We start from the raw sequence: 26,145 nt of genomic DNA, 5'->3' as shown, positions 1-26,145 counted from the left end.
ATTGATTTGGGCTTTATAAGCCATGGCTGGTGTTTTACAGTGAGTCTGTCCAATATTCAGTGGAACGGTGTAGGGCAAGGAAGCACAAGGTCTTCTTAACTGGTTAGCTATCTCTTGTAAAGCATGTTCCACTGTTTAAATAGCATCAAGCTGTAAAATATGTGTTATCACAGTGCAGTCCAACACTGGAAGGGAGAGTAAAGCTGGCCCATGTTATTAGTTATGCAGCTAGCCTCTTGGCCACCACTAAGCACTATTCTCATTCAAGAGAAAACTATCGAGCTAGTGTGACTCTTCAAAGACAAGGATAAACATGGCCAAAAAATGTGGGCTTCCCCCCCCCCAACACTCCACCAGATCAAGTGCTCTTCTCAATGCTGATCCTTCCCCTGCCTCGGTTGCATTTGTTCCCAGTTGCCAATGGAGCTTGACTTTCCTCCAAGGTGACAAAGCCTAACAGACTTTATGTAACTTGGATGTGGCAGAGTAAGGGGAAAACATTGTTTTAATGCCAGTGCAATGAAGAATGACTTAAACTTCTCTCACAGATGGGCTGGGCACCTAGTACTGCTCAAGGCATGCATGACTCCATAGTTGTATGGTATATTTAGCATAGCCCATCCCTTTCTCATCCCTGACAGTGCCCTCCCATCTCTCGGGAAGGAAAGGCTGGGTTTTCCATTCTTTTCTTACCCTGGGCATCATGTCCAGGGATGACCAAGGCTTGTTACCCTTTTCTGCATTGCCACTAATTGAGCTCAGATACACACACACACACACACACACACACACACACACACACACACATCACTCAGGGGATTTCTATTTTCCCGTCTCCAGAACAATACATGGGTCTGTCTGGCTTCCTCAATTCTGGCCTGAGGATGGTGTCATGGCAACATAACTGCTCACTCGAGAGAAATCCTGAGAATTAATGGACAAGGTTGGCCTACCCTCACAACATGGGAAAAGGCTTATGTGGAGCCACAGGGGGAGCACATTGATTGGCAGGCCTTGCTCACCTTCTAAGGCACATCCAGCTTTCTAAACCTTTGCCTATGCACAGAGGTGGGTTTCAGCAGGTTCTGACCAGTTCTGGAGAACCGGTTGCAGAAATTTTGAGTAGTTCGGAGAACACCTCTGACTGGCCCCACCCCCATCTATTCTCTGCCTCCCGAGTTCCAGCTGATCGGGAGGAAATGGGGATTTTGCAGTAACCTTCCCCTAGAGTGGGGAGGGAATGGAGATTTTACAGTATCCTTTCCCTGGAGTGGGGAAAGAATGGAGATTTTACAGTAACTTTCCCCTGTCATGTCCACCAAGCCACGCCCACCAAGCCATGCCTTGCCCACCAAGCCACACCCACAGAACCGGTCTCTACATGGGGCTACCCCTGGGGTGCATCCGGAGGCTCCAGCTGGTCCAGAACGCGGCCGCGCGGGGGATTATGGGGGCGACGAGGCGCTCCCATGTGACACCTCTCCTGCGCGAGCTGCACTGGCTCCCGGTGGTCTTCCGGGTGCGCTTCAAGGTGTTGGTGACCACCTTTAAAGCGCTCCATGGCTTAGGGCCGGGGTACTTACGAGACCGCCTTCTGCCACCAATAGCCTCCCACCGGCCAGTGCGCTCACACAGAGTCGGCCTCCTCAGGGTGCCGTCCGCCAGACAATGTTGGCTGGCGACCCCCAGGGGGAGAGCCTTCTCTGTGGTGGCGCCCACCCTCTGGAACAACCTCCCCCCAGAGTTACGTACAATAACAGACCTCCGGATTTTTCGTCGGGCCCTGAAAACCCATTTATTTCAACTAGCTGGGCTGGCTTGAGTCAAATTTTAAACTGATTTTAAATTGGAATTGTTTTAATCACGGCCAAAAGATTTAATTATTTTAATCAGTTTTTAGATTTTGTATGTTTTGTATGTATGTCTTGTTTTTATTTTCGGCTGTTCACCGCCCTGAGTCCTATATTGGAGAAGGGCGGTATAGAAATTTAAACAAACAAATAAATAAATAAATAAATAAAACAATTTGAAACCCACCACTGCCTATGCAGTGAGGAGGGGCTTGGCATCTTTGAGCAAGAGCACTCGCAAGTCCACCCTCCATAGTACAAGCTCCCAGTCTCACTCCACATCCTTGTCAAGATACCCCTTTGTGCAAACCTCCATTCCTTTCTGTCCCAGAGAGAATGTCTAGGGAAGAACTGTAACCTTGGGTGCCTTCTATCTGGGGAATTGTGCAGCTCACTTGGCTGTTACTAAAATAAAGAAAGTGTAATTACCTGACTGGAAGTTGTAGGCCATATGCTAGAAAGGAAGTAGGGGTGCAGGAGAAGGAGGACACTCCTCCCAGGTTTGGCCAGGACTACAAAGGGAAGCTTGGCTTGTGCTCAAACCCCTTCCTACTCATCCTCCCTCCCTTGCCTTCTGGATAAACTCCTCTCTTAAGTGAGAGATCCTTTGGTTTCCACCCACCTATTGTGGAAGGGCTGCAAAAGAATGGCAGAGCAGAATTGGAGCAAAGCAGAAGCTGTGGGCAAGGGGGATCGCCTGAGCTGCCTGACTATGCTGCAGAATAAGCCAGAGTCATTGGCTGCCCTGGTGAGGTAGCCAGCAGGAGGACTGGCAAACCAGCGAGGGCAAATAAATTGATCTTGAACTGATTTGTACCAGGTTCAAAGCTGGATCAGTGGAGTTTGCTCTCCATGGCCCCAAGCAAGAAACAGGGAGCCTGCATAAAGTCGTCATAAGAGTATGGGCTAGAGGGGCTCTGTGTGTCAGAGGCAGATACTACAAACATAATAAGGAAGAAAATAAAATGAGTAAGTGCATCTCTGCCTATCTAGCAGGGATGAAATCCAGCAGGTTCTGACAGGTTCTGGAGAACCGGTAGCAGAAATTTAGAGCAGTTTGGAGAACCAGCAAATACCACCTCTGACTGGCCCCAGAGTGGGGTGGGAATAGAGATTTTGCAGTATCCTTCCCCCAGGAGTGGGGAGGGAATGGGGATTTTGCAGTATCCTTCCCCTGCCATGCCCACCAAGCCACACCCACCAAGCCACCCCACGCCCACCAAGCTACGCCCACAGAACCAGTAGTAAAAAAAAAATTGGAATTCACCACTGCTGTCTAGGTTATCTGTCTAGGAATCTCTCAACTGCCCAAGAGGCAGCACTGAGAGAGGAAACCAAAATATGTTGCCGCAGTGCTTGGAATTAAAACATGTGGTGCTTTCAGGGGCGGGGGGGAGTGGTTAGACTGGACTTGGGGAAAGTAAGTTCTCTGTGCCACAAATTTCTCTATGAAAGTGGCACAAAGTAGGGAAGGTACCTCTTCAAGAGGTCCGATACTTATCACTGGGATGACTTGGATTCAAAAGGAATGGGAGAAAAAAGACCTAAGCTGCCCATTTCACTATATATTTTAGTCTCACCAGGCATAACAAGCCTTTTATGGCTGCTTTGATATATTGTCAGAATGCAAGTAGTTGCCAAACCTTCGGATGCTGCAGGTTGAGGGAGATATTTAACTGAAAAGATGATTGGCCTCTTTCCAAGGGAACGACTCTTCTTGTAGCAAGGTTATATGCTTGGAGGGCAAAAACCTGAAGGTGTCAGGTGTCCATGCAGAAGAGCCCTTGGCTTGAAGTACTGAATGGGGAGGCATTAATGGGTAGCTTCGTGGCCTGCCTTGGTGGGGTGGAAAGTTCCAGTCCAGGTCTGCAGGCCCCTGATCTTGTTGGGACAGGACTGCAGCCCATCCCATTGCCTGGCTCAAATATTGAATTAATTAATCAAGTTTGCAAACCAGTCTTCAGCAGCAGCCCCATGTGAAGTGTCGGCTTTAAGCAATATGTAGCCTGTGCCATTTAATGGAATTTGAAAACATTATTCTTGGCTGATTGCTGATGGCATGACAGGAGATCCATGGGTCACATCATGTGTGTGTGTGTATATATATATATATATATATATATATATATATATATATATATATATATATATATATAGAAATCCTATTAAATTAACAAACATAAAAATGCATTTTTCTGTTTGAATTAAATTCTATCTCTGATTTTCTTTCAAGTCATGGGGTTATTTTAGACATCAAAGGATCCCTCAAAGCATGGACATTTCAAACAAAACCCAAGATGCTAATTTTATATTGAGATATGTTTGCTCTGTAAATACAGCTTGTTTTCAATAGCTATCATGTTTTATGTTGTTTCAGATACAGTAACTGAAGTCAAAACCAACATCTATGTGACAAGTTTTGGCCCTGTCTCAGACACTGACATGGTAGGTGATGCTTTGTTATATCCAAGCTTCCTGAGGGTAAGGGATGCTCTCAGCTAGCAGAGTAGCATTTCCTTAAAAAATATTTTGGTATTATGGCCTCTCCTGCAGTTGGATTTTAGAGGGAGGGCTGGGGAGCAATAGTGGGGTGATTTCTAGCAGGAGCCCATCAGGTTCTGAGGACTGTTCTGAAGGATGAGTAGGTGTTGACGGGCTTGCTAGGACCAGGGGGAATGGCTTCCCATGGCCAATGGAAGAATCCTCCAAGTCCCTGGAGCTAGACTATCAATTCAACTTCTGACCCAGAAGAGCAGGTTGGTAAAGGTTGCCCCTGGAAGTGCCATCATTGGTTGGCAGCAAAGAGGTCTGTGGGGCTGCAGACTCTAGTGGGGAAGGGAAGGGAAAGGAAGGGAAGGGAAGGGAGAGAACTGGATAGCCCTTGAGTGAAAATAGGAATGAGATAGCTGAGATCTGAACAATCTCCACTATAAATAAATACAGCCAGGAAATAAAATCCCATTCATGTGAAGAAAACAGAATTAGTTTTCCATGCCCTCTATGTTGGGGAATTCTTCCTGGGATTCTCTGGCTAATACAGACTGAGCCTGCTGGCAGACTGGAATTCTCTGGTTTGTTTGGGTTGCAAGTCTGACTTCCTCTGCCCCAGAGAGAAGCTCTTGGCAGAGACAGCTGGCTCATCGGCACTTATTTGCTGGAATCTGAACCTGCCTCCTTCCTGAGTCCAGGGAACAGAATTTGCCTCCCTCAGGTCTCTCCATCTGGGCCTGTGGGATAGGACGTTTGAGTCCCTCTGAAGTCATCAGCCCTGCTCAGTCTGTCTGTGGCCTTCAGCAGCGTAGTAGGTTTAACAGGCTTTCTCCAGGCCAGCATAATTGCTCTGCTTCTACAATTGTAAATAAAGCAGGAAGGAGTCTCTGCTGCTGCTCTGCCAAATGGTTGACTCACGGCACCTGATCTATAAGGTGGTCATGAAGGTGCTAAAGCATCCAGTTACCCCAGGTATGTCAATCAGGCACTGCAAACCAATGGAATGGTGCAGGGGAAGAGATGCTGGGTAGATTCAGGGTTACCCTGGCTTAAAAGCAAATGCTTCACTTTCACACTCCATCAGGAAGCTCCAAAATCTGGACAGCTGCCACCCTTGCAAAGAAAGTTAACTCCATTTCATTTGGGACTGCGCTCTCTCTCTCACTCTCTCGCTCTCTCTCTTTCTCCCTCCCTCTCTCTCCCTTTCTCCCTCTCCCTCCCTCTCTCTCCCTATCTCTCTCTCCCTCCCTCTCTCCCTCTCCCTCCCTCCCTCTCTCTCCCTCTCCCTCTCTCTCTCCCCCTCCTTCTCTCCCTCTCCCTCCCTCTCTCGCTCCCTCTCTCCCTCTCCCTCCCTCCCTCTCTCTCTCCCTCTCTCTCCCTCCCTCCCCCCTCTCTCTCCCTCTCTTTCTCTCTCCCTCCCTCCCTCCTTCCCTCCCTCTCTCTGCCTTATTTTTGCACAATAAGCCAAGAACCTTAATATATTCAATCATTCCACCTTCAGGGAGTACCTTGTCATTACTATAAAGTTAAGCATATTTGATTAAGTGAGCATGTATAATGAACTGTGAAGAAAGGAGAAATCAAAAGAGTTGAAAATAAATTGCATTTTCTACTGCTACGTGATCTTACAAAATTTACTCAGCGGAAGATGGGTAAAGTCGAATGTGAAGTGGTTGCTTCACTTCTGCACAAATCCTCCTCCTTAGCCAACACATCTCATCCATCGACCTTTTTTTGGCGGACCCTTTGTCCTCCCCTCCCTCAGGGGACCGCCCAGGGGCAGGAGCTGGCTGGAGAGGGAACAGCCTTTCCCTTCCACAGGGCTATGGGCCAAGGACCCTGGGGGCTAGCTAAGCTTTTCTGGGGGAAGGGGAGAGCAACTGCTGCTGTAGCTGGCAGCGCTCTGCATCCATTATCATTAGTGCTCCTTGCCACATGATTGTTGCTATGGCAACTGCTGGGAGGGGGTCTGTTTTTCTGCACTTGTTGCTGGGCCTTTTCTCCTTATGATGATGGGGAGGGGGCTTGGAAACACCCAGAGAACAGCACATCCTCCTGAGCCTACATAGTCCTGCTGCCCAGCCCAGAGTGAGGGTTCAGAAGGAGAAGGCTTGATGATTGCCTCCCTCCCCTGTAAACTGGCTTCTGGAAAGAGCAGCTGATGTTCTGTCAGGCTCCTGCAATCTCTTCTTCCAGCTGCCTCCACACTTAGGGCAAAATCCCATACAGACCCTTTCGTGCTCTGAGAGGAACCCAGCAACTGGGCATCTCCTGAGGGCTCTCACCATTTTGCTGCTCCTGCCAGTTAGTTTTTCTTCCCAAGAAGGTTTGAAAACTCAGCACCCGCAGCCTTCGCTGCACTTGAGCTGCTTCTAGAGACAAGAGCGTAACTAGGGCGCCCCTGAGTGACCTTGGATTTCTTTAGCCACCCCATGTCCGGCCACAGGCCAAATCAATCATGTGAGGGCATCACTGAGACAGCAAGACAGTTACAGTAGCAGAAGCCGCCTGCAGCAAACAGGGCAGAAGTGACCAGGGTGGGGGGCAGGAAGGCAGGATCTCAGGGTGCAGGACACGTGGACTGCAATGTATGATGCTGGGGTGGTGGCCTCTTTGGATTCTTCACTCTGTGGGGTTCTGAGGTGCCAATTCTGGTGTGAACAGCCAAGACCGAGGCAGGCATTGAACAGAGGCCCTCGAGGTGCGTGCCATGGTTTCCCCTTGTGAAGTCTGTTGGGTCCAGGATTCTTCTTTATTGTGAGCAGTGCCAGGGAAGGGCCTGTTCCTGAGGCAGCCTCGTCTTCAGATCCTTTCTTCACCGGCAGGAGTACACCATTGATGTCTTCTTCCGGCAATCCTGGAGAGATGAGCGGTTGAAATTTGATGGTCCAATGAAGATTTTGCCCTTGAATAACTTGCTAGCCAGTAAGATCTGGACCCCAGACACCTTTTTCCACAATGGAAAAAAATCGGTGGCCCACAACATGACCACACCAAACAAATTGCTTCGACTGGTAGATAATGGCACTCTCCTCTACACCATGAGGTGAGTTGGGGCCTCTGGGGTAGGGCGTTTTTTGGGTTGTGGCATGGGCTGCCCTGCCAGGAACCTCTTGGCCTTGATGGATCGTTGCTGTGACTCTGGAAGCAGCAGGAGGCAACCTCAGATTGGCCACCGAGAGGTCAGATGGAGGGACTGGATTAACCACACCTTACAATGGAGCTTCCCTCTCAACACCACTTGTGGAATGTGACAATGGACTTTTGCACACTCCATTGCACAATGCGGTGCATCTTAGTGGAATAGCAGTATAGGGCTATCGAGGCAGTTTTAAAAGCATACATTTTATGAGTCAACACCGTCTCTGGTGGAAAGACAAGTTGTGATAGCTGAGAAAGAAACCAATCAAAGGGTTTGTCATAGGTCTCGGGGCTAAGCCCCGGGAGCCTCCTGCTTGACAGTGGGTCCTCTCCTTTGCAGATTGACTATTCACGCAGAGTGCCCCATGCATCTGGAGGATTTCCCCATGGATGTACATGCCTGCCCACTGAAGTTTGGGAGCTGTAAGTACTTCATTGTTCTTTAGCTTGAAGGGAAGGGAGGCTTTTGCCTGCTTAAACTCGCATAGGTTGTGGTGACATCACGGTCTGCATCTACAGATGGAGGTGGAAACTAGCCTGCTTCCACTTCTTCTGATTTAAGAGCTGAAGTTATGTACATGACTGCATTTCCACTCACACTAGTAATACTATTACTAAATTTGCAGCTGATACAACAGTGATGGGACTGATCTTGGAGGGGGGGGCGGGGATGAGTGTGCCTATCAAGATGAAGTGGAATGGTGGGTTTCATGGTGTGGAGACAATAATAATAAGACCAAGGAGGTTATATAGAAGGAATAGATCAGGCATCCAGCCCTTGCTTATCAATGGAGACTGAATGGAGCAAGTGGCCAGTTTTAAGTTTCTTGGTGTTATCATAAAAGAGGACTTGACCTGGGGCACTCACATTGCAGCACTGATCAAAAGGGACCAGGAAAGATTATACTACCTGAGACTTCTCAGGAAACAACAACTGAATGAAACACTGCTAGTGGCCTTCTACTGCTGCACCATAGAGAGTATTTTAACTTACTGCATCTGTGTATGGTTTGTAAATTGCACAATGGCAGATAGGATAGCACTCCAGAGGGTCAACATTGCCCAGAGGATCATTGGTTGCCCTCTCCCCTCTTTGGAAGAGCTTTATAGTTCCCACAGCCTTAAGAAAGTTCAAAACATCCTTAAAGCTCCATCTCATCGTGGGCACCCTTTTTTTGAACTATTACCATCTGGCAGATGGTACAAGACAATAAAAACAAGGACAAATAGGCTGAAAAACAGCTTCTATCCCAAGGCAATATTGAATTCTATGGTATAGTGCAATATCGGATTTTCAATTTCGATTATATAGAATGTAAAGGATTTATGTTTGTGTTTTTTATTTTTATAGTTATAATGTACACTGAAGATGGCATTTAATTTTGTTTATACCATGTGCAATGACACTAAACTAAACTAAACTAAACTAAACTAAACTAAACTAAACTAAACTAAACTAAACTAAACTAAACTAAACTAAACTAAAGAAGCTTCTTGGATGAGAAGCGAAATGTTTTCTGTCAGAGAATTGAGCAGCAGCAACTGACCACATGAAGTTGGAGACACTGACACAAACTTGTAGTTTTATATAAATAAATATACTTTACATTTATACTCACAGCAGACAAGAGAATCAGGAACATCATGAGGTAAATCATTAGACAGTATGCGGAGCAAACACACACACACAAAAAAAAAGGCGGGAAAAAAAGGAAACTCCCCCTTATACCCACAGCAACCAATCACAGCGCAGATTGCCTCATGCAGGAGCCAGCACTTTCCGACCAATCAACTACAACTGTGTGTTCTGGCCATTGTACACTTTACCGTTCCAGCTACTAAATTTAATATCCTAAGAAAAACCCAAGAAAGTCCGGTTGCCTTTTGGAAAAAGCAGCTCTGGGACTTCATCTTTAGTTTGCTCAGTGTCCCAATGGGGAAGGGAATCTTGCAGAAACCCTGAGTTGTATGGGGCTTTGTAGGTCACGAGCAGCAGCCTCTCATATCCAGCATTCGTGTTCCAATGGCAGTAATGGGACATAAGTACTATATAGAGACCGCTGCATTTTGCAGCATTTATTGAAAATGTCTATACACCACTCTTATAACCAACTCAGGGAGGCTCCCAATCAAAAGGTTTGTAGGTGATCATCAAGTAGAGCCCCATCTATAATGAATTGCGGCAAGCCGAAGACATCTTCTTTAGTGCAAACCAGTGATGGGTTTCAAATTTTTTTACTACTGGTTCTGTGGGTGTGGCTTGGTGGGCGTGGCATGATTTGGTGGGCATGGCTTGGTGGGCGTGGCAGGGGAAAGATACTGTAAAATCTCCATTCCCTCCCCAATACAGGGGAAGGTTACTGCAAAATCCCCATTTCCTCCCAATCAGCTGGGACTCGGGAGGCAGAGAATAGATGGGGGCGGGACCAGTCAGAGGTGGTATTTACTGGTTCTCCAAACTACTCAAAATTTCCGCTAACGGTTCTCCAGAACTGGTCAGAACCTGCTGAAACCCACCTCTGGTGCAAACCCCTCTGCATGAGGTTGCCACTAGCCCAACCAACCAAAGCTGGGTGAAGGCTTTCTGGCCGTATCTTTCATCTGTTCTGTAATTTTTCCTTCATAGATGCCTACACCACAACAGAAGTCATCTACACTTGGACTCTGGGAAAAGTGGAGGTGGCTGAAGGTGGCTCCCGCCTCAATCAATATGACCTCCTTGGCCATAATGTAGGCAGAGACTCAATTGAGTCTAGCACAGGTAATTTGGATGGCCGAAGGCACCAAGAAGCAGAGGTGATGCAGGCTGCAGGAATAGAGATCACTTTTATAGAGGGTTAAATGAGTGGGGTAGTTTTGGAGAATGGCCCTTACTATTGGATGATCCCCTGAAAAGCATGTTTGATTTCCATAGGGAGAATAGAATAGAATAGAATAGAATAGAATAGAATAGAATAGAATAGAATAGAATAGAATAGAATAGAATAGAATAGAATTTTTTATTGGCCAAGTGTGATTGGACACACAAGGAATTTGTCTTGATGCATAAGCTCTCAGTGTACATAAAAGAAAAGATACGTTCATCAAGAATCATAAGGTACAACACTTAATGATAGTCATAGGGTACAAATAAATAATCAGGAAACAATATCAATACAACAATATTTGTAACACATGGTCGTTCTTGTGGCAAGAAGAAGAAGAAAACCCCTTTCCTCCTGTACATCTAAGCTCAGGGGCTGTGTGGCCTGTCACTGTCAGAAGAAGGCAGGACCAGGCAAGGAAATTTGTACCAGTCTCTTAGGGCAGTGATGGCAAACCTTTTCAGCACCGAATGCCCAAACTGGAATGCATGTGCCAGAGTGCCAGAAACCCAAAGACCACTTGACTGGTGCGCATGGGCTCACCGGCCAGATGGTGTTTGGGTTTCCGGCACGTGCAGGCATGCCGGAGAGCTGGTGTTTGCATGCACCGGAGCACCAGAAACCCGAAAACCAGCTGGCGATGCCACGTGTGCCCACAGACAGGGCTCTGTGTGCCACCTCTGGCATGTGTGCCATAGGTATTGTGACCCAGGCCGAAGTAGGTATTATCAGACGCAATCAGTTCAAAAACAAACAGACTTTATTAGAACAGCTGAGAATTAACTCATTCTCAGCGTAGTCCAAACTAATTCAAAACGAATTCTTCATAACACAATTCTTCAGCCTTATCTCCAACCTTGGTCTAATTAGGCAACCTGCCAAATGCTTTTCTTGGCAAAAGTTCAGAAGCAGAAGATGCCGACAAGAAATAAATGCAGCATGACAAGAAACAAATCTATCAACGTTGTTTTCTGACAAAGAGCCCAAGAGCCGTTGCTGGTCTTTTAAGCCTTTTGGAAGGGGCCAATCATCTCTTGGCCCTACTCCCAAGTCATCCTTTTTGCTTTAGCTACTCTTGCCTTCTGGCAGTTCTTCTCATGCTTGCACTAGGAACAGGCTCCTCCTGTTCCTCTGCCTCTCTGCTGTCAGCCTCTGGAGGCTCCAGAGTCTGCACATCACTCGCAGATGGCCCTCGCCCCATCTCTGCCTTCGACGCAGAGCCCTCATCTGGGCCTTCCTCAGCCTCCAGGACTGGCCCATGTTCTTCCTCTGCCTCCTCACTGTCTGACTCCGCTGCCAGTTCCGCAGGCTGCTGGCGGACCACAACAATAGGTTCACCTTCACAGTCTTAGGGCAATAATTCAAGTAATTTAAGTATGTGAACCAATTCACTGAGTGGACTTGACAACTCCATCCGGTTTCATGAAAGGAGAATGTAGAAGACCCTGAGAAGGGCATTGCCGGCTATTTCATTTCCCTAGATCGATGACATCACATGAGACCAAAAGACCATTTTTACAAAACAATTACAGATGTAGTATGTGAAAGGCAGATTTTTAAATTGTGAAGATACAGATTTAGGTGCACCCCAATTGTTAACTGTGATTGGTCACTCCAGTGAGCAGCTTTCCTGCACATTTATAAGGAGGGCAGCTGAACTAACACATTGCTGTCTGGATTGTCCACAAGATATTAGTATCACTGTATTGTGGCCTTTTTCTTTCCAGGAACCTACATTGTGATGACCACTTACTTCCATCTCAAGCGCAAGATCGGATACTTTGTGATCCAGACTTACTTGCCCTGCATCATGACAGTCATTCTCTCCCAGGTTTCCTTCTGGCTCAACAGGGAGAGTGTCCCAGCCCGAACAGTGTTCGGTGAGTGTGTCCTTGAGCAGGCTGCAGGGAGAAGAGAGCCAGCAGGCACTCACAGCCTGGGCCTTTCTGTCTTACTTGCCTGGACACTGCCGCTCCTCCACCTCCTCCTTCCTCCTCCTCCTCTTTCAAGGTGAAAAGATAATCACAAGAAAAACGTATTACAAGAACAGGAAAAGCCAGGGTCAAAATTCACCCCATATAAGTGCATAGGCTGCCTTGGGAAGTATAGAGATCCTTATTATGTGTAAGTATGTAAATCTATCAGACACTTATCGTGTGGGGTTCTCTAGGATTCGGATTCTCTCTCCTATTTAGCATTTTCATGAAGTCGCTGGTGGAAGTCATCGGTTTTATTGTTTTTAAATTGTATGGGGTTTTTAATTGCTATTGTGTTGTACACCACCCCGAATATGTGCCTGTGAGATGAGCAGCTACTGTGTATGCTAATTAATTAATTAATTAACAAAATACTCTATTACACCAGCATTATAGATTCTTATTCAAAATGGTAAGGATCATTAACGTAGCAGATAAACAGTGCCTGAATTTGTCATTCATTATAGAGGTTTTCAAACCTCATTGATGCTGTATTTTGAAAGATTGTTGAGTGATTTCCCAACTTAAGGGGGGAAAAAAACAAGACAAAAGAAAATCCTGCTAGCCTGGACAGAAGAGAGCCTGAGGATGGGAAGCCTGCCTTCTTCAGCTGCCTCTGATCTGTTCTTCCTTTCACAGGTGTCACTACAGTGCTGACCATGACCACCCTGAGCATCAGCGCACGGAATTCCCTCCCCAAGGTAGCCTATGCAACGGCTATGGACTGGTTTATGGCGGTGTGTTATGCCTTCGTCTTTTCTGCGCTGATTGAATTTGCTGCTGTCAATTATTTCACTAAGCGCAGCTGGGCCTGGGAAGGCAAGAAGGTGCTGGAGGCTCAGGAGATGAAGGTGAGAAGGGAGAGGCAGAGGGGAAGGGAAGGGAAGGCAGTTGGGCTCTTTTTGTCATGGTACTTTAAAGAGCAGAGTAGGCACCAAAGTTCTCACATTTGCATCAGAAAACACCACCAAGAGAGGGTCCCCTATTCTAAAAATTAGAAGTTCATTTCTGAAGCGCCTGGGTTCCAGGAGGTACTCAGTTCCAAAAGGTTGTGCCCTTCTGGCCCTTTCTCTTCCAGAATGGAGATCCATGTTAGGGTCAAATCAGAGCAGCAGCAGCACAGCAGCCCTTTTTCTTAGATTTCGATTCCCACAGAGGCAAATGTCTTTGGATGCATCAATACCATTGGGCCATTAGCTCACCGTCTTTGCTTCTCCTCTCAGAAGAAAGAGCCAGCCACATTGGCTAAGAAAACGAACAACACCTACAACATTGTGGGGACCACGTACGCTCTCAATATCACCAAGGAGCCTACCCTCCCAACCATTGCCAAGAGTGCGGCTGCTCCCACAGCCACACCTGCTGCCGTGGTGGTCCCTGCCGTCAAGGTGCCCCGATTGGAAGAGAAGCCTCTGGAGAACAGGAAGACCTACAACAGTGTCAGCAAGGTAGACAAAATGTCTCGCATTGTCTTTCCGGTCTTATTTGCCATTTTCAACATGGTGTACTGGGCAACGTATGTCAACCGGGAGTCAGCCATCAAGGATATGATCCCCAAGGATTGAAACTAGCTGTGCACCCTCCATATGTCCATGCAATTCCGGACAGAGGAGCCCTGGGGGTTGCTTTGGTCCCCCTGCTGATACTATAATCATTTTTACCTTTTATTATGATTAATATTATTCAGCTGACTTCCTTCCTCTCCTATGTGAATCAAACTTTGATTTTAAAAAAGAAAACAAAACAAAATCAAGAATGTTATTGGATGTATTACATTTACTGTTTGGGGCAGGGGACGTCCCTGAGAGACCCACGGGGGGAAAGTGTGTCTATCTTAGAGTCTGACATCCCTTTGCTCCAATCTTGCCGACTCCTCTCCAACTTGCCAGGAGCCGGTTTCCTATCTTGCTCATCTTGTGTGAGACATACCAAGGGGCCCCTGATGCCCATGGCCTCTGGGGAGCTGGAGGGAGGGGCCTTTCTCACTGGAGTGCCTGGGGTTTCAGTGAGAAAGATGTCCCTCATTTGGAGAACAAGTTAGGTCCTCTTGGGGCTACTTGGCTGTTCGGAAAATGTGATGAGAGCAGAAGGGGTAACTTTGCCTAGCAGGCATATGAAGGACAGCCACTCACAGAGGCCAGGCAGGTCCTGGACTCAATACTTGCACGTTCTCACAAAAGCTGTTAGGATATAACAGGAACAACAGGTGTCAATACTGAACAGGTGTCTGTTTCAGGAACTTTGCAGTTTTATCATGACAGACTTTGTCCTCCATGGGTTATTTTTCTGAATTTTTCACTGGATCTATGGTTCAGAATTATTTGTTTCCGGTCCTATAGCAGTACTCTATATAGCAGATTTTATTATCTGTTGTTATCTAAATTGGATTTTGAAATTTTTTAAATATTAAGTAAGCATAATTAGCCGATGCAGCATTTCTCTGTTCTTTCAGAGAGATTATTTTTTCATTTCCTTCATTAAGTCATGTGCATGGATAAATGTGCACATTAAAACATAGTGCACAGTGGTTTCTTGAGAATGCATTTGTGGAATGAATTAATCAACATACGCATTTCAATTTTATTTCACCATCGACATACACATGCAATAAATGTGCATTTATAGTCTTTTGAAATATTGCCAGTACACAAGAAGCACTTGAGCTTATTGGAAGCATTTCCTGCGAAAATGAGCAGATCGACTGCAAGCCTGAATTGCTTCCTTTTGAGGAGAAGAGAAAGAAGCTGATCTACCTTTCAGTTTAAAGAATAGTTTAAATCGAAAGGAGTGCAGGCACTTTTCCATCTTCTGGCCCTCCAGCCAGCAGGAAACTCAGAAACTATCCTTGACTTGGAAGTGATCAAGCAAAAAGGGGAGAAACCTGTCCACGTACAGGCTTCTTCTGCACACCTGGCCTCTTGGCCAATATTTTGAAAGGGAGCCCAAGTTCATTCCAGATTCAACCACAGCTGGAGGAAAGGGAGCTGCTTAAATCTCTATGGAGCCACCCCCACAATAGGACAAGGGTGTGCAATTGCACGCTCCTGCACATTGCACCGTACCCGTATTGAAAGATGAAGATTATTTCAGGGTTGAGGTTTCTGCAGCCTCCTTATTATAGGCTATTTGTGAAGACAGAAGGTGTACAAATAGAAACAAGCTGCACTGAACAGTAGTTGCAAATTTTAAAACATGTGAAATTGGTAAAGATAAGAACAAAACACAATACGAAACCAAATTGCAAAGAATAACCAAGAAAAACATGATAAGAAAATGGTGGAATTTCTGATATGCCTAAAAATAATAATTACCACTGAACAAGTAAAAAGGAAACTAAATACAAAATAGAAGGATGAAAATATAAAGAATGGCCAAATGCCTTTCCCAGTCTTTTGGCCAGAAGAGGAACTCCTCCCTGGTCTACTCTCCATTTGATGGCTGGGGAGCACTTCTGCTTGACTCTTGTTCTTTGGCATCTGGCAGCCTTTCTCTGTTTCTCACGGAACAATTTTCTTGAGAAGGCTTGGGGCTTGATATTTAAGTTTTGAACATATGGGCATAAAATATGTAATTCTTCATTTCCCTTAATTGTCACAAGGATCTGGATTTAAATTGTTCTGTTTTGTATACGCACATGTTGAAGCATTTCCATTTGAACCCTTAACCAAAAGCCCACTTTTAAAGACATGTCTTCATTCTCAGCCCCTTTAATAGCGCATCCAGCACTTGCTATCCTGAGTCTTGCCCTTCTGTCTCTCCTGCTTGGCTCTCCAAAGCCTCTTCGGGGACGGAGGTGCAAGAAGGAAGCCCCTAGAGCTCAGCTGAGCATCTGCCTTGCCTGAAAAGCCTTTCCTGCTCCTGGAACTCTTCACCTGGAGAATCTGAGGCTGGAACATTGGGAGCAGCCATTGGTGGGAAGGGAGACAGTTGATTAGATAACTTCCATGAAGCTTGCAAAAACCTACATAAAAACAATCATCCAAATATGCTTAAAAATAAGAAATATTAAATATTGAAGCATTCCAACCATAAGCATTTGAACACAAAAAAAGCCTGGTTATAAGATCCTAGCTCCACTCTACCCCAAAGTGTAATAAGGGGGAAAATGCCCCCGTGCAGGATTCAAAGGAAAGTCCTTCCAAGGACAGCTCCTCTGGCCAACCAACCGCAGTGGAGCTGACTTCACCCTGCTGCTTTGGTCCTGCTCCTTCTCGCTTGCCCCTCTGCATTCCTGGCCAGGGACAGTTGCTGGATCCTCTTTAAGGACCGGTCATATTGCAATAGCTGGAATGTGAACCAGTGTCTGTCTACGGAGAATCTCAATCAACCAAGTCATGGTTGTCCCAAAGATGCTTTTCAAAAGGCAACTGGTAAAGTCCAAGAACGTCCAGTTGCCTTTTGAAAAACACCTTTGGGATCTACCGATGAACGGCTTGTCAATGGGCACGAGCAAAAAGCCTTCCTTGCTTCTGATGTTCTGTGGCCACCCAGACCCAGGAAGAAAAGCAGGTGGCAACCTTCTTCTCCTTTTGTGAGAGAGCAACCAGATGTGCTACTGCATAGTAGGATAAAGACAACGGACCAAAGATTTGCTGCTGGGGTGGAAAAGCATCTAAACACATGAGCCACATCCTGTTACAGCCAGTAGACAGCACAAAAAGGAAGTCTAGTCTGAGAGCGCCAGGACAAAGTTGTAAAAGGTTTTAAAATAGTCCTTTCCTCACTTATGTAGAAGTCCCCCTGGTAATGAAGAAAGCAGAACAATGGCTGGCAAAGAAAAGTCATTCCCAAACCAATCATGAAAAAAATTAGGTATCATACATCGTTTGAAAAAGCTTTGCCAAACTTCAACCAATGGCTTGTTGCTCAGCAGTATCTCAGACCATTGAGTGAGAGAGAGTTTTAGAGAGTTTTTGTATTACCTGGCTACCAGTTTGTAATTGTCCAGAGTTCTGCATTCAAGATATGATCGTCCTACTGTGGGATCAGCCATGCTGGCTTATTCAGGAGAGGCTTTGCCCCTCATCTCTCAGTGCTCAAGAAGCCCAAATGAAGCCACACTGAGTCTGGTGTGAGGAATTGGGGCACCTTCACCCATAGAAAAATCCATTCTCTTTTGGTGGGGAAGAATTGAAGCCATGAATTGGGTGGGGATGAACTTGCCATAGTTTCATTCTTCAGTTCCTAAAAAATATATTTCCTAGAATTATTTCCCAAATATTACTGAGGTTCAGATTCACTAGCTTTAGTAACTTCAAACATTTTGTTTTCAATTTATTTAGTTAGTTCATTCATATTTGTTGTTGGATTTGTTATCTATTGAATCTGCCGTTAATCACTACAGTCTGGATTTGCTAAATGCAAACAAATGTTGTCTTAGAGGATATTTTTTAAAATCATCTTCAAGGCAATTATACAAAATATCCCAAACTCAGTAGATATGCAGCATCTTTTTCTTTTCATAAAAATCTCTCATTGGGTTGTAAATATAATTGTGAATGTTTAGAAAAAATAAAACAGGGATTGGTGGTTCAAATCTCTTTTTTTTTTTAATAGTTTTTATTGAATATAAATATTAAAAAAGACATACGTAACATATACACAACTAACATTTATACAACATATACACAAAAAGAATATAATTTCTTCTTAAGCATTTTTTCAGAGTGATGTTCTACACTTCTACTTATAATATATTCCTTCACCTTTCTGTAATCTAATAATATTTTTATTACATATATATGTATCAATCAGTAATATATCCCCTATATTTTTTGTATATTTCTAATTTTTAACCAATTATACCAATTATTCCATATCCAAATCTCTTTCTGATCAGTCTTTTTGTGTATAATTGTTATCTGCCTGAGAGGCACCCACCTTGAAAGACTGCTTTTTGGGGCAGGGGGCATCAATGCTTTGGAATGCCCCCCCCCAAAGTGGAGGAGCTCCTACAAGTTAGCAAGTTTCAAAGTCCTCTAGAAGACCATAGAGATATCACTGTTTACCACTGTTACCTTATGGTGTGAACTGTTACTTTTGTTTCTGTTTTGGTAGGATTGCATTGTATTATGATGTTAGGAGTTCGATTTCTTACTATATGTTATTGTCTTTATGTTAATATTCTTACTCCAGATATATGTTATTATAATTTTATACCGTAAGGCTCCGTGAGACTTGATAATTTGAAATGCTCCTCCTACTCCTCCTATAATAATAATATCCAAGAGGGTAGCCAGAGATCATCAGGAGGTTCCAGATGTCCCCAGGGAATTGAATCATAGAGATGAACTGATGATCCTGCTATCACAAAAAATAAGCCCAGGAAAGGGAAATTTTGCTTGAGAACAAGACATGAGGAAGAAAAAACATAATTCCAGACATGTCCCAAACTCTGACTCAAATGAAAGACCAGAGAAAGCACTGGTTGAATTAGATAGAAGGAGGCCTACACAGCCTATTTTTAAGAAATAGGGAAACTCAGAAACAGGGACTAGTTGTGCAATTAAGTCAAAGTTGACTCAGCCTTCCATCCTTCCGAGGTTGGTAAAATGAGGGCCCAGATTGTTTGGGGTGGGGAAGGCAAGAGGCAGACTCTGTAAAGCTGTAAAGCACTGTGAAGTGGTATATAAGTCTTAAGTGCTAATTGGCAAAATGGGAAGGGGAAGCAAGAGAAGAAAAGAGGAAGAGAAAAAGATGTGATTGCTGAGAATGTCTCCAGTGGAGAAAAAGAGCAGGAGTGCCGGGAGCAAGGCAGAAGAGAGAGCAGCAGAAGGCAAAAGGGAGGTGGGAGCCATGCAAGCATCATTGGGCAGACTCTAAGCACCTCCACAGAAGCCGAGAGAGCAGCAAGCTGGAGAAGGCAGGGCCTGGTTTCTCTGGAGAATTTCCAAGCTAGTGGTGGACTTCTGGACCCATCTGCCTCCCACCTCCAAGCCTTTGCAATGCCCCCCAAAGTCAAGGCAACCCTCGTTGTATACGCAAGGTGAAACTATGAACTGCCATGCTGTCTAAGGTGGACAGCCAGAAAATAGATTTAGCATTTGACCTCATTATCATTTTGGCAACAAGATGCTACCAGGAGTCTACTTTTAACATCTTTAGCGTCAGAGCATCAGAACCAGTTTGATATAGTGATTAAGAGCATTTAGGTACAACCTGTGAGATCCCAAGTTCTAGCCCATCTTGGGCACAAAACCAGCTGAATGACCTTAGGCCAGTCACTCTCTCTCTCACCCCTAAGAAAAAAGCAACGGCAAACCACTTCTGAAATACCCTTGCCAAGAAAATTTTAGGGATTTGTCCAGGCAGTCCCTGAGAACTGAAATGATGGAATGGAAAGAAGGGGAAAAACTTCAGGGAGCTAAGAAAAGGTTACAGCTGCTATAATGATTCTTGGAAAATCTGCCAAATAGGAAATTAAAGTAAGGGCATGGCATGTGCATTGTCCCAATGTGCCTTTGGCCCGGATTGATCATGAACGGCCATTGCTGGTATTATTGTTTATACTATTGTCCTGTTCTCTTTTATTGTTTCTATCCTGTTTGCTTCCCAGAGGCCCTTTGGATTGGACTGGATTATAAATATTGTTAAATAAATAAATAAATAAACAAATAAATAAATAAACAAATAAGAATAACTGTTCCTTTCAGCATCAAAAAAAAAAAACTTCTTGGGAGGGATATAGTTGTCTTTTCCACCAAAGGACACAGGGCTGCCAAGACCAAATTCATGGCTAAGGGAAGACAGATTTCAACTGACGTCACCTTTCCATTTATGGTAGGCACAAAATTTAGGGTCTTCTGGAAAAATTGTGTCACTTTCAGAACATTTACAAACTGAGCAAAGGACCTGTCTACTAAAACCTGAAGTCAAATGGTGGCATATGAGGCACTGGTCTGCAATCGCACATTAGCAAAAACTAGCTAGAAAGCCTGCTTTTGTCTTGTTCTGCTATGTTCCTTATCCTGGCATCTCTGTAGTGCTCACAGATCAGAGGGCATTACTGACTATTGGGCACAGATGGAGCCCTCCATTAATCAAGGCAGGTGGAGGAGTGCCAAGCACTATTTTCACTCTTTGTGACTGAAAAAATTTGTTGCCAGGATAAGGAAAAGAAGTGCTCCCATTTCTGTTTCTTGTCATGTGCATTCAGGGAGGGATGAGTCCAGGTGTTGAGAGGACTCTCCCTCCCATTCCGGGAGGGTTTGGTGGAGCTAGATTGAAAGCAGGGAGACAAGCGGAGCAAGAAAGGTTTTCCTGAGGAGGCCATTTCTCCTGGTTTGCTACTCAGACCAGCTTGCAGGTAGTCCTCAATTAGTGACCACAACTGGACCCCATTAAGTGAAGGAGTTGCAAAATATACCGTAACCCTGACTGTGCTTATTATCTTACTCCAACTGTACTTTACAGATCAGCAAAAGTTGTAAATGTGAGGCTTGGTGGCAAACTTACTTTTTCATCACCATTGTAATTGTGAATGGTCGCTAAATGAGGTGGTCACAAAATGAAGACTACCCATAACTGAGAAAATGATATAGGATGAATTTTCCAGTCTTTCCCCTCACACCAGTTTTAATTTTTTTACTTAAACAGCAAGGGGCTTTAGGAAGACAGAAATCTTGAAATGAACAAAATAGTGGAATTAACCAATTAGCTAACCATACTAGAAGTCAAACAAAATGCCACAGAGTACAGGTTCTCTGAGCAGAAAAGATCCTCGGCCTGTGCCAGAGCAGGAGGAGGCGCTGAAGGAGCTCTACTGTCAACTCAAAAGGTGCTTTTCAAAAGGCAACTGGACTTCCTTGGTTTTATCCTTGAAAACATTTTGCTTTTCATCCATTCATTCATTTCGTCAGTCTTGGATGAGAAGTGAAATGTTTTCAAGGAAAAAACGAAGAATGTCCAGTTGCCTTCTGAAAAGCACCTTTGGGACAACCACAACATGGATGATTGAGAATCTCCATAGTATTGTCAACAGAAAGAACCAGCGTTCAGAGAAGATATCCCACTATTCCTTTGAATTAGCAAACCTCCAGTTCTCAAATTCCAGGTGGAGCACTATTTCCCAAGCTGATCCTTAAAGGGGGGCTGATTCTCAAAGGGGGGCTTTTCTGCAAGGGATCAGAGGAAACATTCCAGACTCTTGTCCTGCATCTCCCTGAGAAATACAGTTGGCCTTATTATCCCTTCAGGGCCAAGGAAGGATAAATGAGAGGAGGAGAAGCCTTAGATTAGAAGAAAAATTCCCAGAGGATACATCGTGGTGAGTCTTGGGGCATTCTGGAGGAGAAAGACAGTTATAATGCATGCGTAATTAATTGTGAAAGTGAGAGAGAACATTTCACAACTAATTATATTTTAAGCATTAACAGCTGATGGTGATAACAGCTAAACCCTAGACTACAAATTTCTGCATTTCAAAAATTAGCACGTAAAGAAGAATAGAGAAGTTGGCCAAAGACCTGGGAGAAAAGTGGGGAGGCCCTCTTGGCCAATGAGCCCTTTGGCAAGAGCCCAGCTGCAGAGAGCAGCTTTTCCCCTTCAGGATACCATTGTGGGAACCCTCCTGGGTATCTCTGTCCCCCTTCCATGCCAGAAAGTGCCCTCAGATGTGATGGAGGAGTACATCCACATCGCCCCTTCTATGGGTGGAGAGGAGCGTTTTTGTCCCATGGAGCCTGCTGGCCTTGGGCAGGTGAAAGAGACTGTGGATCATGGCAGCCCAGCGCACACAAGTGAGTCAAATGGCACTTCAGTTGGCCTCCACTTGTGGAAGCCAATGTTGTATCCTGGGGCAATGATAGGCCAATGGAATCTGGCAAAAGGAGATCTCCCATTCAAACCAGAAGAAGAGATGTCTGAAGAGGTGGGTGACTCTCCGTTTAAAAGGCATCCATGTTCCATATGTGAATCACTGATTCCAGATACCTGGAAGAAGCAGGTCAGAGAGAACAGGTTGTCTTCATCTTTAGGAACTATACTGGAGGACAATACCAGCAATCTGGGGGGTGCTAGACAGTGGTGAAATCCATTTTTTTTTACTACCGGTTCTGTGCGTGTGGCTTGGTGGGCATGGTGTGGCTTGCTGGGCATGGCTTGCTGGGCATGGCAGGGGAAGGATACTGCAAAATCCCCATTCCCTCCCCACTCCAGGGGAAGGATACTGCAAAATCCCATTCCCTCCCCACTCCTGGGGAAGGATACTGCAAAATCCCCATTCCCTTCCCACTCCTGGGGGAAGGATATTGCAAAATTTCCGTTCCCACCTCACTCTGGGACCAGCCAGAGGTGGTATTTGCCGGTTCTCCGAACTGCTCAAAATACCGGTTCTCCAGAACCTGTCAGAACCTGCTGGCTTTCACCCCTGGTGTTAGATTAGGTGATCTTTAGGTCCACCAGGCGACGGGAACCTGTTTTTCTTTCGCTCCGCGCTGCGGCTCTCGCGGGACTGGCTTCCTAGACCAGCAACTCGGGGCGGCCGCTGCCTCCGCTTCTGCTCCTCCACCCTGACCGCACGGGCCGAGGGTCGCCCTGGCCTTCCGGACCAGTCCAGAGGAAAGCAGGGGCTCGGTTTGCAAGCCTTCTTGATGGGAGCTGAAAAGCCCCGGGACCACCCGCAATGGCGGGGAGCAGACAGCTGGGAGGGCAGACGTTGGCTCCATCGTCCGCCGCTTTTACGGAAAAACGGGGTGGTCGTTCGGCCCGCCCGGTCAAAACGGACTCAAAATCCGGCCACTTTCGTTGACTCGCTCATTCATCTGCCTGCCCCTCACTCCGCCGCGTGCTTCTGGCGAGGGACTCCAGGGAATCCTTAAGAGTCGGCAAAAGACCCCTCAGTTCCAAGCAGCAGCAGCAGCAGCAACCAGGGTGCCTCGGGATCGTTACCACCTTTTGGGGCCTGAGGGCAATAATCTTCTCCCTTGAACCCCATTCCTAACCAGAGAGAGCCTCTGAATATGGAGGTTCTGCACGGCAATAACTATTAATGAATTTAGCCTCTACTACCATATACCTGAACTGTTTTAACTTTGCCTCCAAACTGTAAATTTGGGGGGGGGGCGGTTTCCTTTGTATTTTGCATCCTGATAAATTAATAAAAATTTGATTTAAAAAATAGATTCAAGCTGGCCAGAAATCTAGATTTTTTTGGGGGGGGGAGTTATTGCTGGGAAAGATGGGGATAGACTTTTCCCTTTTCCTTTGAATGGTGGTGGGTTTTGTTTTTTTAAATTTCCTTCTTTGGATGTTTTTAATCTTCCACTTTCTACCCCCTTGGCCTTCCAAGACCCTAGACTGCTTTGTGACCCCAAAATGTGGCAGATCTTGAATGCTGCTAAATGTGTGGGAGCCTATGGAAGCTTGAGATCAGGCCCAGGCCATCCTGTGCCCATAACGAAGCCTTTGTGCGCAGGGAGTGGTGCTTCCAGTCTAGAAGGAAAGCAGGACTGGGCTTGCTTTCACCATACAAGAGACCACAAGCAAATGGGATAGAGTTTGGCAGACTGACATGCAGAACAGAACAGCCCTGACAGAGCAAACAAACAAACAAACAAACAGAACAGAACAGACTGACCTGAAAAACCAAGCCAGGCTGTGAAATCCCCAAGAGGATGGCCTTTGTGTTGTAGAGTTGTTGTGGAGATGGGAATTAAAGAAACATCCCATTTAGGGCAGACAGAATCAGTTTAATTATTTATTGCAATAAAGGATCAAACCTTGATATCACTATCAAGAAGAGGTTTGAACGCCATATGATTACCTACTCAGAACTTTTATACAGTTTCAAACAAAGGATTCTGTGGAGTCAGCAATTTTTATTTTTTTTTAATTTGATTTATATGCCGCCCTTCTCCGGAGACTCAGGGCTGCTTACAATGCGCTAAGCAATAGCCTTCATCCTTTTGTATATTTATCCAAAGTCAGCTTATTGCCCCCACAAACTGGGTCCTCAATTTACCTACCTTAGAAAGGATGGAAGGCTGAGTCAACCTTGAGCAATTCATATGGTCCTATACATTTATCATTTTTAATTGACATTTCCTAATTACTGAGTTTGCAGAACAGTTATAATAATTCTTCTAAAAAGTTACTGAAGCATCTTTTTCAAATTATCTCTTGTTGAAACAACAATGTGGACATCTCTGTTACTTTAACCTTCAAGGTGTAAATCACGTAGACTGTTCTTATCTGTGACAACTGAGAGGCCTTGAAGTAAGCATCCTGGAACTGCCTGTGTTCTGAGTATAATTGCAAGCAATTTCTCTCTTACAGTATTAAGAACAAAGAGGGCCCTTCAGTGACTATTTAGCTGGACCCGTGTTTTTTTATTTATTTTATTTTATTTGTTACCTGTCCCACCATACTTGGGTGAGCAAAGCCAGGGAGCAGAAAGGGCTGCTGGAGATTGGGACCCTGGTTGATTCCTCTTGGGATTCAGTGCTTCTACTTGGCTGCTCTAGACAGCTGGCTATGATTGAACGGGCTGTGTTTGCACAACCGTCACTCAAAACCCAAGACATCAGCTATATTAATGAAATTGCTGAGCCCCAGGCAGGGAGAGTATGTTATATAGGCCCTCAGAATTTCACCCTGCAATTCTTCAACATCTGAAGAGGTTTCAGTTTTCCTAGATGAGAATTGCTTTGAAAGATGTTAATTCCCATTTACCTTATTTTAATGGGTGTGATAAATTAATGGATGTTCTGCTCTTTTGGCCTTCAAGGCTAGATGTAGACATGGATTGCATCCTACTGAAAGCAACTTGTATTCCCATCTCTGATAAGAGCAAAGGAGCCATCATGAAAGCCGTGAAATTATACTCTTGGTATAATTTAAACTGTGCAGTCTTTCTAACCTCTTCCAGCATCAAGATTTAATATCAAGAGCTTCAGAAAAATAATATTCAGATGCTTTGAAAAGTTTCTGGTTAGGGTTCTTCACTCATCTCCATTGAGAAACTGGATGAGATATACTCACCCAAGGGCAACATTGTACCTGCAATCAGTTCATATTCCCATGAGCCCCACTCTTCGGGGTTTTTAAAAATAATTTTTATTAAGTATTTTACATTTTAAATCCAAACACAGAATAGCAAAATAAGTCAAGAGACAAAAAAAAAAGCAACCACACTGGCAACTAACTGGGGATGAATCTAGGTGATTTCTAGAAAATGAGCAGATCTCTCAGCATGCCCCTTCAGGTAGACCTCTACATCCTCCTTCCCCACTTTAGAGAGGATCTCTGGCTGATTATCTGCAGATAAAATTAGTGTGGGGAAGTACTTATGCTTCTATGCCCAAATCAGCATGCTGATCCAGTTTTGTCCCTTGCCAAGGACAAATGAGAATAGGTTGCTTTAAGGGAAGCCTTGTGCCTGCTGAAGGGCTCAGGATCCTCTGGAGGGCATCGCAAATTTCAGGAATCTATCCTGCAAAACTGTGTTGCTCCATAACTTCTGAAACTGCTATAAGCATGTGGCTTCAGAATATCCACAGATCAAGCTGACCAAATGGAAGAATCCACACCTGAAGTAAGTATATCAAGTTACCATCATCAGATAAAACCTATCTACAGAATGGGTTTAGCTCTCCAGAAAAAGCAGGAAATGATTGCAAGTTTGCGCCTGGTCATAACTTCACTGGTTCTTTGTTGGGGGGTGTCATTCCCTCAGATGTCCTGTCTTTATTGGCCAACAGCACCCCCTTGTGGCCTATGGTTCCCTTTGTGGACAAGCCACTTCCTGCCATCACTAGAATTGTCTGGCTCTTCTGAGCCATTTTGCTGGGTAAATAAAGCTCCTTTAGAAGATCAGCTTCAACAATT

General features: G+C 45.1%; 1 protein-coding gene across 4 annotated transcripts in view; it reads left to right on the top strand.

The window, feature by feature from the left end:
• The window catches only part of LOC117679672 (gamma-aminobutyric acid receptor subunit alpha-3), a 28,536-nt gene extending 8,582 nt beyond the window's left edge, over positions 1-19,954 (top strand). For all 4 annotated transcript variants that reach the window (XM_034441826.3, XM_034441827.3, XM_034441828.3 and 1 more), the window contains 7 exons: positions 4,228-4,295; positions 7,166-7,386; positions 7,822-7,904; positions 10,108-10,242; positions 12,073-12,225; positions 12,961-13,172; positions 13,545-19,954. In XM_034441826.3, coding sequence (XP_034297717.1) covers positions 4,228-4,295; positions 7,166-7,386; positions 7,822-7,904; positions 10,108-10,242; positions 12,073-12,225; positions 12,961-13,172; positions 13,545-13,886 — 1,214 coding nt within the window. In that variant the 3' untranslated portion in view covers positions 13,887-19,954. The remainder of the gene's footprint in view (positions 1-4,227; positions 4,296-7,165; positions 7,387-7,821; positions 7,905-10,107; positions 10,243-12,072; positions 12,226-12,960; positions 13,173-13,544) is intronic.
• Positions 19,955-26,145: the final 6,191 nt, after the last annotated feature.

This window comes from Pantherophis guttatus, chromosome 12 (assembly GCF_059756535.1).
Source record: "Pantherophis guttatus breed Tessera chromosome 12, ASM5975653v1, whole genome shotgun sequence".
NCBI classification, from domain to species: domain Eukaryota; kingdom Metazoa; phylum Chordata; class Lepidosauria; order Squamata; family Colubridae; genus Pantherophis; species Pantherophis guttatus.
The sequence above is the reverse complement of the archived record's forward strand: the minus strand, read 5'-3'. Positions and strand labels throughout refer to the sequence as shown.